Genomic DNA, 17,500 nt, shown 5'->3' with positions numbered 1-17,500 from the left:
TGATTATTGTTGGTATTATTACGAATATTATCATTATGGTTGTTATAACTTAAACAATAAAGCGTAATTGTTATGAGTGATTATGACTTGAGAGTGATAGTAGGAAGGTGAAGGGGGGGTGGGGGGGGAGTAATATATATTCGATGTAATAAGATATTTGGTATGAGTCCTTATGAACTGATATTGAACCCGTGGGGGAGGGGAGGGGAGGGTAGGGGGTCTGTCGTCTTATTCGATGTAACGAAGACCGACCTTTCCCATAAAGGCAATAATGGCCACCGGGTATGAGCTTTCAGTGGCGCAGGCTGAAGGTGTTTGTTCGATATTTTATCCTCCGTGGGACTAGAGAGAGAAAGGGGGAGAGTCATGGAACCGTTGTGGGTAGGGGAGGGAAGGGAGGGGAGGAGAGGGGAGGAGGTTAATTGGACACATGTCTTCAAAGTTTACGAGATAACTTGGCATAGTTGGGGTAGATTGTGTCTACTAAATTTCCTTTGGTCTTTACACAGCTACTTCATATTAACTTAAGCCATTCCCCTGGGGACTGGGGATTACTTGTATACATTTGTTTTCGTAACAATTTCACTCCGTATCTTCTTGTTATGGGATGCAAGTTGAAAAATTGTATCCCGGGTTTGCGTTCATAATTACTGTTAGGTTTATTAATGTTGCTGTTGTTTATAATCTGTAATACGTATGGCTAGAGGATCCATGTGGCCCATCGACTGATCCGATTGTGGATTTTGTCCTTCATACACACGGCAGATTTTCCTTTTTCTTAGAGTTCCAGTATACTACATATGTACGATATATGTATCTCTGTATTCGTACATATGTGATCTTTATATGTTAACGTTTTAATCAGTATAGTTTGAAAGTAATTCGATAGAATGATATGGAAAAACAATTTGTTTTCATAGACGTATGTACCCAATTGCAATGGAATAATCATGAAGATGAAGAGGATTAAATTCTGATCCGACATGTAACGGCTTGATGTTCCCTTATTATGAACTTGTTTCATTTCTTGTAAGAGCATATGCTTCTCTTCCCTGTTCTGTGTCTTTGCATCTTTGAATAGCTACTTCTATTAAGGAGAGGCACAGCCCTTTCATTATTGTGCAAAGAACCGATACAAACAACAGAGTGTAGTAATTTGCAAGTTGGCATCATTGCAGAGAAAGTACAATTGCATATATGATGCTACGTGTTGTCCCTCGTGTGTTGCACCTACGCACTGCATTGTTTTGCACCGATTGGAACAGCGCTCTTAAAGTATGCAGTGCAGCGTTCGTGAATATTTCAATAACCCCGAAGACCATCCTTCTCAGAATTTTATTTGTTTCCTTTCTCTCTCTTATTCTCTATTTTCATCCACGCGCTCGGCAAGCCTGACCCCCCCCACCCCCCTACCCAACCCTTTTTCCTCACCCCCACCCCACGCCCGCCACCCAACCCCTCGAGGACGTGATAACCTGTTTTATACGAAAATCCAATCACGGGGCACAGACACGCCCCTCAAGCTTGCGCCTCAACCCGGAATTAGCAACGGGGATTTCAAGGGCGAATTACCCCGTTTGGGCTGACGGGAAGTGGAAGGGCGGGAGGGGGAGAGGAGGGAGGGAAGGGGTAGGGTGGTGGTGGGGGAGGAGGGGGAGCGTGGAAGGGGAAGAGGAAGAGGAGGTGGAAGGGTGGTAGGGGGAGGGGAGGGAGGGATGGGGAAGGGTGGTAGGGGGAGGGGAGGGAGGGATGGGGAAGGGTGGTTATTCACAGGGGAGGTGGTTGGGAGGGAGGTTGGAGGGTGGAGGGGTTGTGTGGAGTGGTAGTATAAATGGGGAAGGGTGGTAGGAGGAGAGGAGGGAGGGGGAAGGGAAGGGGGAGGCAGGGAGGAGGGTGATAGGGAAGAGGAGGGAGGAGGGTAGTAGAGGGAGGGGAAGAGAAGGGGAGGGAGGGGGAGCAGGGCGAAGCCGGGGAGGGGGAGCGAACCGCGGGGATCGGGGCCCTGGGCGCGCCGGGGGCGAGCTCCCGCGGCGAAGGGTGGTAGCAGACCGCGATGGGGGAGAGGAGGGAAGGAGGAGGAAGGTAAGGGAAGGGGAGGGGAAGGGAGAAAAGCCTCGACTGGTGCTGTCACCGACGGTCTTCTGGCTTGGCGAATCCGTCTTATTGGGCCTGTCATGTCGAACAAATTACATCAGTAAACCACTCTGGAGAGGCTTTGCCGCCCTTCAGACGCCGGGCGGCACGGAATAGCGGGCTGCCTGTTCATCCGGGGCTTTGTTATTTCTTTGTAGGGGTATATATTCTCTCTTTCTCTTTCTCCGTCTGCTTCTCTCTCTTTCTCTTTCCCTCTTTCTCTCTCTATCTCTCTCATTCTCTCCCTCCCTCCCTCCCTCCCTCTCCTTTTCCCTTTACCACCTCTTCTAACCCTACCTCTCCCTCCATTACTTTGGTCGTTATTCTTTCGAGTCACACATTCCCCCAATCGCTCCTCTTGCCTTATCTCCCCTCCTGCCCAACCCCCATCTCTCTCTCTTCCACTTCCTTCCTCCCCCACGCTTCCTCCTCTTCCCTCCCTCCCTCCCTCCCTCCCTCCCTCCCTTCCTCTCTCCCATGGCCATTTTGTCCTCCTTCCCATTAGAAGTCTCTAATGACAGCCTTGCCAGGCCTTCCTCGTTGGGCGTGTGGACTGTGGCAACTATATTATCGATTCGGCCAATACACTTTTGAATTGGCTTTTCATATGAAACTTTGGCACTTACCGCCCGGCCAAATGGAGTTGGCCAACTTGGGCGCTGACCGCCGGAACACGACCTTTTTCTTTTTCCTTTCCTTCTCCGGCCTGGCTCTTTTCTCTTCGTTTCCCCCCTTTCTTTCGCTTCGGTCCGTTTCGTTTTCGTGCCACTGACCGCCTGCAGGGTTTTCTTTTCCTTTCTTCTCTTATTCTTCTCTTCTCTTCTGCATGGCCCTTTCTTTGTTTTCTTTTTTATTATTTCCTTCCCCCTCTCTCAAACTTTCCGTCAATATATCTGTATTTTCTCTCTCTTTCTCTCTTTCTCTCTTCCTCTGTGTGTCTCTCTTTCTGTCTCTTTCTCTCTCCCTCTCCCCTCTCTCTATCCATCTATTAATCTATCTCTCTCTCTCTCTCTCTCTTTGTCTCTCTCTGTGTCTCTCTCTCTATCTTTTTTTTCTCTCTCTCCCCCTCTCACTCTATCTTTCCCTCTCTCTCTCTTCTCTCTCTCTTCTCTCTCTCCATCTCTTCTCTCTCTCCCTCTCTTCTCTCTCTCTCTCTCTCTCTCTCTCTCTCTCTCTCTCTCTCTCTCTCTCTCTCCTCCCTGTCACCATCAGCACGCTCTCTAATTTTTTATCTCCTTTTTATTTTTTTTATTTTTTTTCCGGAGAGGGTCGAGTTTTCTCTTAGCCGTTTCTCTCTCTCTCTCTCTCTCTTTTTCTCCCCCTGTCCCTTCTGTCGCTCTCTCGCTTTTATCTTTCACTCTGGAGGGGTAGGTTTGCCGCAGCAATCTACAAGCTAAAACGGGGATGTTTGCCTTATTTCTTTCGTGTCTATTTGATCAACTTTTACGACTCGTCACAACAGAAATGGAGGAGAGTTCATTGAGTGAACTTTTGTCGAGATACCTTTAATTGGAGCATTTCGTAATGATCCGGTGGGCTTCATTATGAAATGGAAATGTGATAGGACGGAATCTTTGACAGAATGTATTTTGATATTGATAGCTGTCTCTGCTTTCTTTGTCGTTCCTCTCTCTCTCTCTCTCTCTCTCTCTCCTCCCTCCTTGGATCCTCCCCCTCTTCCTCTTCGTCTGCCGCCCCCCTTCTCTCTCTCTTTCTCTCCCCACTCCTTCCCTCCAGCCCTATCTCTCTCCCTCTCCCTCTCTCCCCCCTTCTTCTCTCCATCCCTATCTCTCTCCCTCTCCTCCTCACCTCTCTCTCCATCTCCCTCTCTCCCCCTCTCCCTCTTCCCCCTCTCCCCTCTCCCCCTCTCCCTCTCTCTCCTCCTCTCTCCCCCCTTCTTCCCTCCATCCCTATCTCTCTCCCTCCCCCTCCCCCTCTCTCCCCCCCTCTCTCCCTCTCTCTCCCTCTCTCTCTCTCTCTTTCTGTTTGGCCAAGGGCGAGGGCAGGTGGAGATGTGTTTCCTACGGTCGCGGCGGATGGCGTTGCAGTCAGGGGTCCTGCTGGCCCATCAGGAAACAGGTCAGGAGGGCGAGCCACTCTTGCCGTTGTGGTTGGTTGACCGAGAATGTGTGTCAGAGAGTAGGGGACGAGAAGTTAGGGTATAACCTGGCTTAAGAATCTTTTCCTTCCTCCGGGACAAGAATAGAATCGCGAACACGTGGGGATTCTTCATTTGACTTTTCCATCGTGTAAGTTTATGACATATCTAACACTCCTTTTCTCCTTTTTCTCTTTCTCACTTGCTCACTCTATATCCCTCTTTGTCGACTACTACGATTTCTTTCTATAGAATGTATGTTTATTGAGATCACGTAGATGCACGGTCAGGCTTTGATTGGGAGAGGTGCTCAAGTCCCATAATGATGAGAGAGAGAGAGAGAACAAGAGAGAAAAGGTAAAAATATCCCCCCCACCTCCCAATAAAAGAAATAAAACCACGGAAGAGAAAACAGTCAATAAACGCGCTGTGGCTATGTCTGTCTCTACAGTCTATCGGGTAACTCATGGTGTCGTTGGTGTCCAATGTTTTAGCTCAGAAGATTCTTGTAATGAAACTTCCTCGTGACTACTCTTTTTTTTTTTTCTTTTTTTTTTCTTTTTTTTTTGGGGGGGGGGGTCCAGGAATTTGTCCAAGAACTTGTAAATCCCAAACTTTAAGAGTAATAATTCATCTCAAGTACAGTGCGACTTATTATCATTAATATTTTTATTTGTGTCATTATCAATAGTATAATCATTATTTTAGTCAGTATTATTATTATAGTTGATAGTATGAATATATTTCTGATTTGCAATATTCATTCAAGGAATTCGTTTCAAAAAGAAAATTACTGAAACTAAAGAAAGAGGAAAAGGGAAAAAACAAATAGTATTTGTAAGAGACATAAGTAAATAACAAGAGTGGGCGAAAATCAACATTAATTTTGGCCTTTCTTCCCCTTCCATCCCCTCCTACCTCCCTCCTTCATTCTCTCTCTCTCTCTCACTCTCTTTTTCTCTTTCTCCCTCCCACCCTCCCCCTTCACCTCTCTCTCTCCCCTCACTCCTCCCTTTTTTCTCTTCTCCCTCACCTCTCTCTCTTCTCCCTCCTCCCTCCTCTCTCCCTCTTTCTCTCTCTCTCTCTCTCTCCCCCCTCCCCCCTCTTTCTCTCTCTCTCACTCTCTTTTTCTCTTTCTCCCTCCCACCCTACCCCTTCACCTCCCCGTCCTCCCTCCTCACCTCCCCTCTCTCTCTCTCTCTCTCTCTTCTCTCTTTCTCCTATCTCCTTTCTTTCTCTTCTCTCTCTCCTCTCTCTCTCTCTCTCTCTCTCTCTCTCTCTCTCATATATATATATATATATATATATATATATATATATATATATATATATATATATATATATTTCAATCTATCTATCTCTCCATCCCCTCCCCCCCCTTTTCACCCTAGCTGCCTAGAAGAAAGAAAAGACCCCAGATGTCTCAATGAAAGATTAAATCCACAGAATCGGGAAAAAAGAGATGGAGTCGTAAGTCAATCCACCGTTGCCAGAGTCCACGGGGGGTGGGAGTGGGAGTGAGGTAGAGTGAAGGGGCGTTTTCTGAATGACTGGTTACCATGACAACGCTAAGATGTGAGCACGAGCAATGGTGTTTAAATACCTCCTGTAAGGTGTTTCTAAATGTGGGTTTTTTTTTTTATACTGAAGTCGGTCGGTTCAGCAACAAAACTCCTAGATTATGCAGATTTGAATATGGTATTGGATTACATAGCTATTATAGCCGTTATGTTGTTTTATCTATCATTGTTGCTGATAACAGGCGTGTTAAGATATGAATAATTTTATAATTCTAATGATGATATATTCGCATACAAATACAATACTCGCCATAGATTGATTTATTAGAAACTGTATATCGGCACTTAATTTACTCGGAGTGAGGGAACTCTTCAACAATCTGTGATATAAACGCAATCGCTCCCAAAGTTGACTATGTGAGAGCATTCTGGAGAAAATGGAACATCTGAAGGACTTAGAGTGACGCAGTATGAATGGAGTACTAGATTTCATCTGTTTAATGTTTCCTTACTGGATCTTCTTAGAAAGTTTTGTAACTTGACTTTCATATGAAGGCCCGATTTCGATTTGATATACTGCACGTATCATCTTTTGTTTTAGAAAAATCATCCTTTATAGGAATATATATATGAAATTTAAGTTATGTAGCTAATATTTATATTTCTTTTAAACTCATGCATACTTGCTCAGTGTAAGTGACCGTTTCTGTGAGGGAGTGTTTTACACACACGCGAGAAGAACTAGTGACACCATTCGTCAGCTGTACAGAAGCAGGAACTAAGTCATTAAAGAAGCCAAGACTCCTGCTATCCTTGTCCTAGATTTAAAGAAAAAAAATTGTCTTTAGAAAGAATTTTCTTTTGAGAAAAAATCTGAGAAAACAAAGATTGGGAAGATTAGAGTAAACATGCTTCCACGTCTTTGAGGAAGTCTTGTGAAATAGGCTGCTGGCCGACTTTAGAAAGGAAAGGTAAAAAGAAGAGATTGCAATCGTACAACATAAACATGATATCTTACAGGAAAAGGATTGTTACTCCTTCGAGAAAGTTTTCAAATATGCTGTGCTTTGCTACATAAACCGTATCCTACCCAGCACTACTTGGCTGCAAAATCATTAAAAAATGAAACGAAATGCATGGCATATAAGCGGAACAAAAAACGTAAGAGACGAGGTGTTGTCAACAGTGCGATGTCATCAACTTCTGCAGGAAGTCTTTGCATTTTTTTTTTATCATAATCCACGTTTCAGATATCAATTTAATTTAAGGAAACACTTTTTAGGCCGATAGTATATTTTGTGTAAATGGTTTATATTGGTTTATTTGAAGTACATTAAAAATGTTTGTGAACGAAGTTCATAGCGACAAATGTAGAAGAAAGATATGAATGAGACAATATCTTAAGAACTCAAGAGATGTATTTGACGGAAGTCTTCCTCAGAAAAAAACGAATATATATAATATATATAAATTCTAACGATACTTATATATATATATATTATCTATAAATAAATCAAAATATACCAATCAAATAAAGTCACTAAAATATAATAATATATATAATTACAATAACAAAATAAAACATAAATATTATAAATATAATAAATAAATATATAATATCTATAGGAACATATTATCATTACTATATATCAAATATAACTTAAAAAATAAACTATATATATATCTATACATAAATTAAATATACATACTTAATATAATATATCTCAATATAAATATAATATCCTATATTACTAATAAATATATATAATTATAATAAACCTACCTATATATATACATCAATATATAAATATATAATATCCAATTCTAAAATGTATAAAAACTACATACAACTATATCATCATATATAAATACCCCTCCTATATATATATCAATATCTTTAAATATAAATATAAACTCATAATATTAAATATATATTCAAAATATATACAATAACATATAATATATATTACTACAATAATAATATATATATATATATTATATATATATATATATAAATAAACCATATATAATAAATACATTATATATTATATAAATAAAAAAAATATACTTAATATATAATATATATATATTAAAAATATATATATAATAAGTGAAAATACAAAACGAATATGTATGTGTGTGTATATATATATATATATATATATATATATATATATATATATATATATATATATATATATATACATACACACACACACATACATATATATAAGCTGAAGATTACCCTGACGTTTTTGACCTGTAGGTTGTTATCCGCATAATATATGTATATATTAGTTTTGTATTTTCATCTGTTACCTATTTCCGAGGAAGATCTCAGTCGATACGCGTCAAATACATCTTTTCTTCTACAAAATGTTTTTGTTTGTGCGCTAAGGTGAATGATGTGTCTTCTAGTATTTAAAATTCTGTCATTTCCATATCAATGAGTGAATTAGATATTTTTCTTTGAAAGCTAGCTTTGCTTGATATTAGTTTCCCTTACTTTAATTCGATTTTTTACAGTTTCATTAAACTTTCATTAGTATTTTAGTGCAATTAGTAATCCTCACTCATACCGACTCCAATATTTGTCACAAAGAAACCAAACTACTTGAACTGAAGATAACAATACATAACACTACTGATGCAAAATTTAGGTCGTGTTTTTTGTGAAGGAAGCAGCAATGAAGGCTGAGAAGTGATACTGTTCCCTGGGAGTGGACCACGAAATTGTGATTCTTTGATACCGTCACTTCTCTTTGACAACCCCAAATGGAAGCAGAGGCAGACTTAACCCTTTTGGTCACCGCCACAGATCCAGATAATTGATTTATCTGCCTCTGCACGGTTCTAGTTCTAGCTATGAGTAAAATGTGTAATTATATAGTGTCTGTGTTATGAATCATTTATAGATCATGTTATTTAGGTTTTGTTGCAGATTTTACATCGCTTTTTAAATAGAATAAATTAATAAAAGTTATCATGTATTAGGCTAGTATTTTCCTTTTTAATATTCCAAATGGAATATACCCTTACCATTAGTGTTTACTAGTTTACGTAATGCAATAATACTCAGATTTTCCACATATGTTCTCTTTAAGTTATGGAAATAATCATTGAAAACTAATCTTGATTACCTTCGTATTGCTAACTAAATATGTACGTTGCATTTCTCCCACAGACAAGATGGTTCTTAACAAGGGTTCGAACATGGCTGCTTCCATTCTAATCCTCCTGGTGATGTTGCAAGAGATCCAAGGAGATCAACATCGCTACCAGCATTCAGTGCAAGGAACCCGTCGAAAACAGCGCCAATATCATCACCTACGAGGGTCACACAGAGATGAACTACAGCTTCAACAACATACAGTGCCACAGGCAGGCCGTGCCAGTCACCAAGACGCTGAACAAGAAAAGTTCTTATTTGAGAAGTATGAAGCAAGGAGGCAGTATATGAGGGCGAAGCGATTAGAAAAGGAAATAACAAACATGAATACGAGAAGAAGCGACATGGAGAATCAGGAAATGATAGAGAGAACAAAGAAGAGATTGGATGCATTGAGAGACGAGTGGGAGAAAGAGAAAGCACGCAAGCAGGCAACCAAGAATGCCTCACACAAAAGACGATTGTGGAAGCGAAGTGATCCTCAAAGCTCGGACCATTCTGATGCTCAGGGGCAAGAGTATGACATCCCTCTAACAGGAGAGGTGTCTATGCGAGAAACCACAAACTTAGACCCAATGGATTTTATGGACCACTTAGAAGAACTCCAAGAAATGTTTGAACAGATGGATAATGCGGAAATATATGAAGCTTTGACAGAAGTTTCTCGCATACAAAATGAGGACTGGAAGGATACAATATCTGAGGATATGTTGGAAGATCTCAGGAAAGCTCTTCATCTGGAAGATCGGCAGATTTTGGAAAGACTTGCAATGTCGGAAAAGGATACCGTCCCAGATGTGCTGACTGAACTGCTGAGAAAGAGGGAAGATAAAGAAATCACAAATAGGAATCTGAATGAGGCAGAAGAAGGCGAGGTCCAGCATGACATCATGATCGAAGAAGCTACGCCGAAACTTGAGGAAACTTCCATGGAAAAGAAACAGGAACCCGCGAATACGAGCATAGGGAGTAACAACAGACTAGCGCAAACGTCCGTGCAAGAGGAAAGAGAGCTTAAGAATATTAACACAGAAAACAAAGATGAACCCTATGAAAGTGTCCTGGAAAAGGGAGAACCTCAGAATCTGAGCAGGGAGAATATAGAAGAGCCAGCTGAAACTCCCGTGGAAGAGGAAAAAGTAACTCCGGGTCTGAGAATAGAAAATAAAATTGGAGGTGATATCGAGCGAAAGCAAGAAACGTTTGAAGATATGGCTGCTTCAGAAAACGGCCGCGACGCTTTAGAGCTTCTGAAAATGATGGCTCCAGTATCAAATAAAGCACTGGTTACAAAAAGTCTTGTTTTAGCGTTCGTTGAGCCACCAGAGATTGCAATTTCTCCCTCTACGGAAAATGAGTTTAATACAAAGGAGGAAATTATGCAGTTCGTTTCATTAGAGGTGGAGGATAGGAAGTCCAGCCATCTGGAAAAGGGAGGTGGAGGAGAGGAAATTTTGCAGTCCACTCGAGCTGCCACAGAAGATATGCATATGGATGACACAAGTAGAAATGATGCTGAAAGTACAATAGTTGATCAGGATGATGATAATCATTTTACTTCAGAATTAAGAAGTTATGTTGACGCTGAAAATTTGCTGGAAGAACTAAGACTAAAAACTTTAGACTTGATAGAAAAATCAAAAGAACGTTACCGTGCAGAAGAGGCGAGCAAGGCCATTGAGTTTATGGAAATGATTTTCGTATCATCACCTGGTAAGATATGGCTTGTGCCTGTTATGTAAAAAGTAAAAAAAAAAATGGCATAATGTTAAAAGTCTTGAAATAAGTTTGTTGGTTTCAAAATAATTGAGATGACTATTTTCTTCCGCCATCGCATCCACAGGTCCTGCGGCTGAGGTGAAAGTTCTGCAGGATTCCAAAACACTGATTGTAAATAGTACTTATTAAAATAACAGCGATATATGTATTACAGCTTACCTAATTAGACATATTTGGTAATCAAGAAGTACATATTAGGTTTCAAACTTTTCAGGACAAGTCACAAGTCCCACCACCAAAACAGGAAACCAGTACAGCAGCTACAGAGTGGCTGGATGATGACTTACGACGGCATGAGATGAAAAAAGGTGAAGACAAAGACGACGAAAGTGACGTAGAGCGAAACGGAATTATCAACCTAAATGGCGCACACGACAGCGATAGAGATGATAAAGGTGAAGTTGCTACTGCCACTGCCGATACAACGAGACTACAAGGTGACCAGAATATCCCTAAACCCGAAGGTTAGCTGTCATTTGTTGCTGGATTTTATAAACCAAGGAAGTTGATAGAGGGTTTGCTAAAGATGTTCACAGACTTAAAGTGATAGATCACTTTGAATTAGATATTCAAAGCTAATGAGGTAAAGGAAAACAGATTATATTAAGTTCATACACAAGACCGGTGTAAAATGAGTGAGCTGATTCACCGCTTTCATTCACTCAGTTGGTGTAAAAGTCAACGGGAACATCCATTCACTTTTTACCAACTCTACTCTACCTTTCTTCAATTAGGTTTTCATATTGTAAACAACAAGGTCTGTAGTGCAGAAGGAATTAACTATCCATTCATATTCAATAATAATTGTCCGTATAGACTGTCCCTATGACCTCCGCAGTATGCTGACACCCACATCTGTGTCTATACAATGTTTCTAACACCCCTACACCGAAAAGTCTCATCGCCTTGCCGTAGCGAATTGGGTGGTAGTGAAATCTGCGTAGAATCTTATGACGCCGTACTTCTAATTGGACAATTTTTTTTTTCCTGTTAGCGGTTGTGGTATAAGAATCTACGGGAATACATATTCAGGTTTAACTAACTCTTGACTCTGCAGACGTATATATATTATATCCACAGGTAATCCGAAGAGTATCTATCCATGTTTCAGTAATGCTTGACTCTATAGACTGCCCCTGTCACCTGTGATGTTTCAAGCCACAGACTATCAGCCCAATCCAAAAACACCATTTCATTTATCGAGTCAGGAATAATTCACATTAAGCATATGGGTTGAGAATATATTCCTTCAGCACAGAATTCCGAGAAATCATATAAAACAATGGCCAGCTTACATTCTTATCTGAAATATATATCTTATGAACATAATTTCCTGGAATTATATGAATGCCTGTCTATCATTTTGCTGTGAAATTTACTTTAAACAAACAGAATTTTGAGTTTACATTATATAGTGGACATCCTGTAGTAGTGCTATAGATTAAAAGAATGGACTCATATGTTTGCACTAAACACTACAGGAATTGCCATCCGTGTTTCATTTACTCAACTAAGAAGATATCACTTATCTTATTTGCAACAGGACAATATTTAGGTTTGTGTGCTATAGGAGTGAATCCATTTATATTTCACTAACCCTTAACTGTACAGACGGCTTCTGTGACTCCAATTTGCACTAAAACAAATTCGGATTGTAAACGGCAAGGTCGAGTGGGTTGATTCCCGTAAGTCTACGGTAATAAGCATCCATATTTCACTAACTCTGGATTATATAGACTAGCCACTCCAAGTCAACCTGATATCCCCTATCCAATAACTATTAGCCAACTACTTCCGACTTTTTAACTTTTAATTCCCTTTAAAAAGGTAAAACAGGACGGCTATGAACAAACAAATAAAGTTTATGGACATTATTATTTTCAGTCAATATATTGAAGTATAATTTTTCCACAAAATATTTCCTCACTGTCAGATTGTTTTCCACGATCCCTTTTTCATACCCCCCAAGAACCGGTTTCTACACCCCCTGGGGATATTAAGGCACTATCGGGTATAGGACATGGTTAGATTAATTGGTTGGTGCAAAAGTCCACGGGAATATCCATCCGCGTTTCACTAACTATTGACTCCATAGTGCAGCGGTTGGGAACCTGCTGCTCTTTTATGAGATTTGTGTGACTCCTTTCTCCAATTTACATAATGTCTAAATCGCCCATAAGATATAACAGTTAGATATAGACATAAACAGCCAGAGTCCCATAGTATAGGTAACCACGCCTCTGCAAGGTCCTCCTAGGTCCTGCTTGAACATCTGCGGGAATGTCTGACTTCTATAACATCATATGCGACGGGATAAATTCTAGGTTCACGTAAAAGAGACATCCTTGCTAAATTGAACAAATTGTTTATAATACGTATTCTGTTGATGATCTGTAATTGTGTAGTAGTTTTCCTAAAAGGCAGTAACAGATTTTTTAGTTTTCGATCTTCAAATACTTATGCCGTTCGATAACAAATCAGCGGGTTCCCTTGTATCCTGTGTAAAAGAGCTGTATAATAATCTTAAATACAATATTATAGATTTATAGGATATCAAATTAAATTTTAATTTCCGTTAGTCCGATTCTTAGTTGTCATTACCAATATGCATGTCTATTGTTCACTACAAAACGAATAAAGATATTGGGCATAAATCCATGGTCAGTATTAAAATGTATCAACGTCAGGTGAAATATTGAGTGTGGTAGATATGGCTGGTGAGGCGATGTTTAGAAACTGTTTATAAGAACGTGTATATATATATATATATATTATATATATTATATATATAATATATCTACCATATATATATATATATATATATATTTATATTTATATAATATATATATATATGTATATTATATATACATATATATTATATAATATATATATTTATTTTTAGATCTATATATATATCATACAATATATATATAATATGTATACATATTTATATATTATATATATTATATATTATATGTATTATATATATATATATATAATATATATATAATATATATTATGTTTATAGTATATATAATATATATATATATATATTTTCTATATTTCATTTATATTATATGTATATACATATACTCAGGTATTATATGTATATATAATATATATATTTTTAGATATATATATAATATATATATATATATATAATATATAAATATATATACAACACTCAAGGTATGGATGAGTGGGAGATATATATATACAATGTATATTTATATATATATATATTTACAAATATATATTTATATATATTGTGATATATATATATAATATTCTTTGTAGAAATTTATACACACACACACTATAATATATATATATTTAACAAACATATAAATTTTTATTTTATATATATATATATATTTTTTATATTAATATATTATATAACATATGTATATATATATATATATATATATGTATATGTATATATGGATGTACATATATATACTCCATATACACTGTATAAATTATATGTATATACATATATGTATTAACAATTATTTATATATGTATTATATTATTTATATATATACAAATATTATGATAAATAAATATATATGTGTTTACATTATATATAATATAGACATATGTATATACAATATAACATTATATGTATATGTATACAGATGTATATACATATAGATATATATGTATATAATCACATTGTATATGTATATATATATTATATGTAATATACCTATATGTATATTCATATACATTTGTATATGTATTATATGTATATTAACATTTATATAAAACATATGTATATGTAATTATGATATATAACATAAGTAAATAAATTCATATGTATATTATATAAGCTACATAATATATATAAATGTTTATATATTATAATATTTATACTATACTATATATAAACATATATAAGTTATAATATATATGTAAACATATATAATATATATACATAAGCTATATCTACCTATATGTCTATTTAATAATGTCTTACTATATATCAAAATATATAAGTTATATGCATATATATATACATATATATGTATCAATCTATGTCACTACATCCTTATATACTTATATATATGCATAAGTTAAACTACCTATGTATATATATAAACATATATGTATATACATATACTATAAGATTTTATTTTCTTGAAATATATTTAATATAACATCAATATATACATAGTATATATATGATATATATACAGGTATACCTTAATCACTATTATATATACTATATATAATTATATATGCTTGTAACTATCTATACATATGATTATGTAGTATAACTGTACATCCTATGTATATATATATTGTATATATAAAAAACATATATGTTATACAATATGATATATATTTTATATAAATATTATATATATATATATGTATACCATTTCGATAAATATATATATAGCCAGCTATATATATATATATATATTAGATATATAAATAGTAGTATATATCATATGTATATATATACAGGTGTATTTATTTATATATATAAATTAAATATGTATAGGTATATATACTTATATACATTGTATGTAATATATATATATATATATTGTATTATCATAATAAATTATATATATATATACCTATATATTATATATATAGGTTATATATTTTTAAAACATATAAATACATATATATAATACATATACTATATATATATATATACCGTTATATATATATTATATATATAACAAATATATATTACATATATATTACTAAATATATATATATTATATATATATATATTTATATTATACTATATACTTTATATATATATATATGTGTGTGTGAGTGTATATGTTTATATATATATGTATGTATATAAATGTATACTATATATGTTATTTATTGTATATATACACTATATATATATATATATTTATATATTTATGTATGTATATATATGAATATATATATGTATATATAGTGTATTATATATGTATTATATATATATATGATATATGTATATGCTACTCTATATCATATGTATATATACTGTATATATACATATGTATATATTGTATATAGACATGTATATATGTATACTTATCATATGTATATTATATATCTATATATACATACTATATAATATATTGCTATTACTATGTATATAATATTTGCTATACATATGTATATAAGATATGTATCAACATAATATATATGACATATGTATATTCATATATATAATATTTACTACATTATTTGGGGGTATTATTATATATAAATATGTATATACCATATATATATATATATATTTATACACGTGATATATACATATATACGTGTTATATGTATATCATACGTATGTATATTACATATATATATATGTATATACAAATGTATATACATATATATATGTATATCATATAAATATATATATACATCATATAAATTATATATATATTAATTATAAAATATGTATATACATATATATATATAACATATCGTATATACATATATATATATTACTATATTATATACTATATGATATACATATATATAATAATGTATATATACTATGTATATAACATATATATATACTTATTGATTATATAACATAGATATATATATATACAATGTAATAGTGTATACATATCTATATGTTATGTATATACATATGTAATGTATTCTTACAGTAATTTGTATTACATATATATATATATATATGTATACAGTATTATATGTATATACATACTGTATTACTTACATATACATATGTATTATACATATATATGTATATACATATGTATATACAATACATATGTATACCTACATATGTATATATATATAATATGTTATATATTATGTATATATATGACATGTGTGTGTATATATATCACATACTGTATATATATATACATGCCTGTGTATATAATTATATGTATATATATACATATATATACATATGTATATATATATACATATATGTATGTTAATATATATATATTATATATATATATATTTGGATATGGATATATGTATACGTATATGGAATATATGTATCTACCGTATATGGATATAGTATAAGTATATGGATATATGTATATATATGGATATGTATATATATATATATATATTATTATATATATATATGTATGGAATATATCGGTCCTAAATATATGTATATATGTATATATATTATATATGTATATGTATATATGTACATATATGTCATATATGCATTTATATGTACTGAATATGTAAGCTTATTCATATTATATATGGTATATATATATATATATATATTTATATATATATTATGTATATATATATATAAAAATATATATAACTATTTTATCATAATATATATATATTAATATATATATACAGGTTTTATCTTACCTCTAATACAAGACACTTTTGACAGCTTTTCATTTGCAAGACCAATGACTTTCCTTTTCCCTTTTGCCAGGCAAGACTGGGGTGCATCGGTGGAAACTTGTGCAGAAGCTGTGCCCGCTACTCAATGCTGTACTCAGGCTATGCAGTGTGCTGTTATAAATGCGGAGTGTACCCTTTAGTTATGCCACGGGAAGTTGATCAATATGCATGTAACTGTATATATTCGTGAATGGCTTTGTTTATTAGTAAAACATATGTAACATATATGTGATATATAGATGATGTGTTTTTCTGTTTTTAATTTATGGTCCGTAACTCATCTAATAAATATATTTATATTTTAAATCTGACATTTTATTATGAGACTTTTTCCCTCTTTGAAACATTTATATCTTTCAACGTACATCCATGGAGCGTAACCATGTCGGCAGCTAATGTGTTCGTTTGGTGCAG

At 34.5% G+C, this 17,500-nt stretch overlaps 1 protein-coding gene across 3 annotated transcripts in view; it reads left to right on the top strand.

Moving 5' to 3' along the window:
* LOC122244246 (uncharacterized) overlaps window positions 1-11,192 on the top strand; it is a 21,698-nt gene extending 10,506 nt beyond the window's left edge. For 2 of the 3 annotated variants that reach the window (XM_086541481.1, XM_086541482.1), the window contains exons 2-4: window positions 8,936-10,633; window positions 10,764-10,810; window positions 10,914-11,192. In XM_086541481.1, coding sequence (XP_086397607.1) covers window positions 8,936-10,633; window positions 10,764-10,810; window positions 10,914-11,168 — 2,000 coding nt within the window. In that variant the 3' untranslated portion in view covers window positions 11,169-11,192. The remainder of the gene's footprint in view (window positions 1-8,935; window positions 10,634-10,763; window positions 10,811-10,913) is intronic. The other variant, XM_086541483.1, reaches the window with a different exon arrangement.
* The last annotated feature ends 6,308 nt before the right edge of the window (window positions 11,193-17,500 follow it).

The sequence above is a fragment of the Penaeus japonicus genome, unplaced genomic scaffold, assembly GCF_977035675.1.
Source record: "Penaeus japonicus unplaced genomic scaffold, GWHDUDI00000001_assembly GWHDUDI00000011, whole genome shotgun sequence".
In the NCBI taxonomy this organism is placed as follows: Eukaryota; Metazoa; Arthropoda; class Malacostraca; order Decapoda; family Penaeidae; genus Penaeus; species Penaeus japonicus.
Note: the sequence above shows the minus strand (reverse complement) of the source record. Positions and strands in the feature narration are given on the sequence as shown.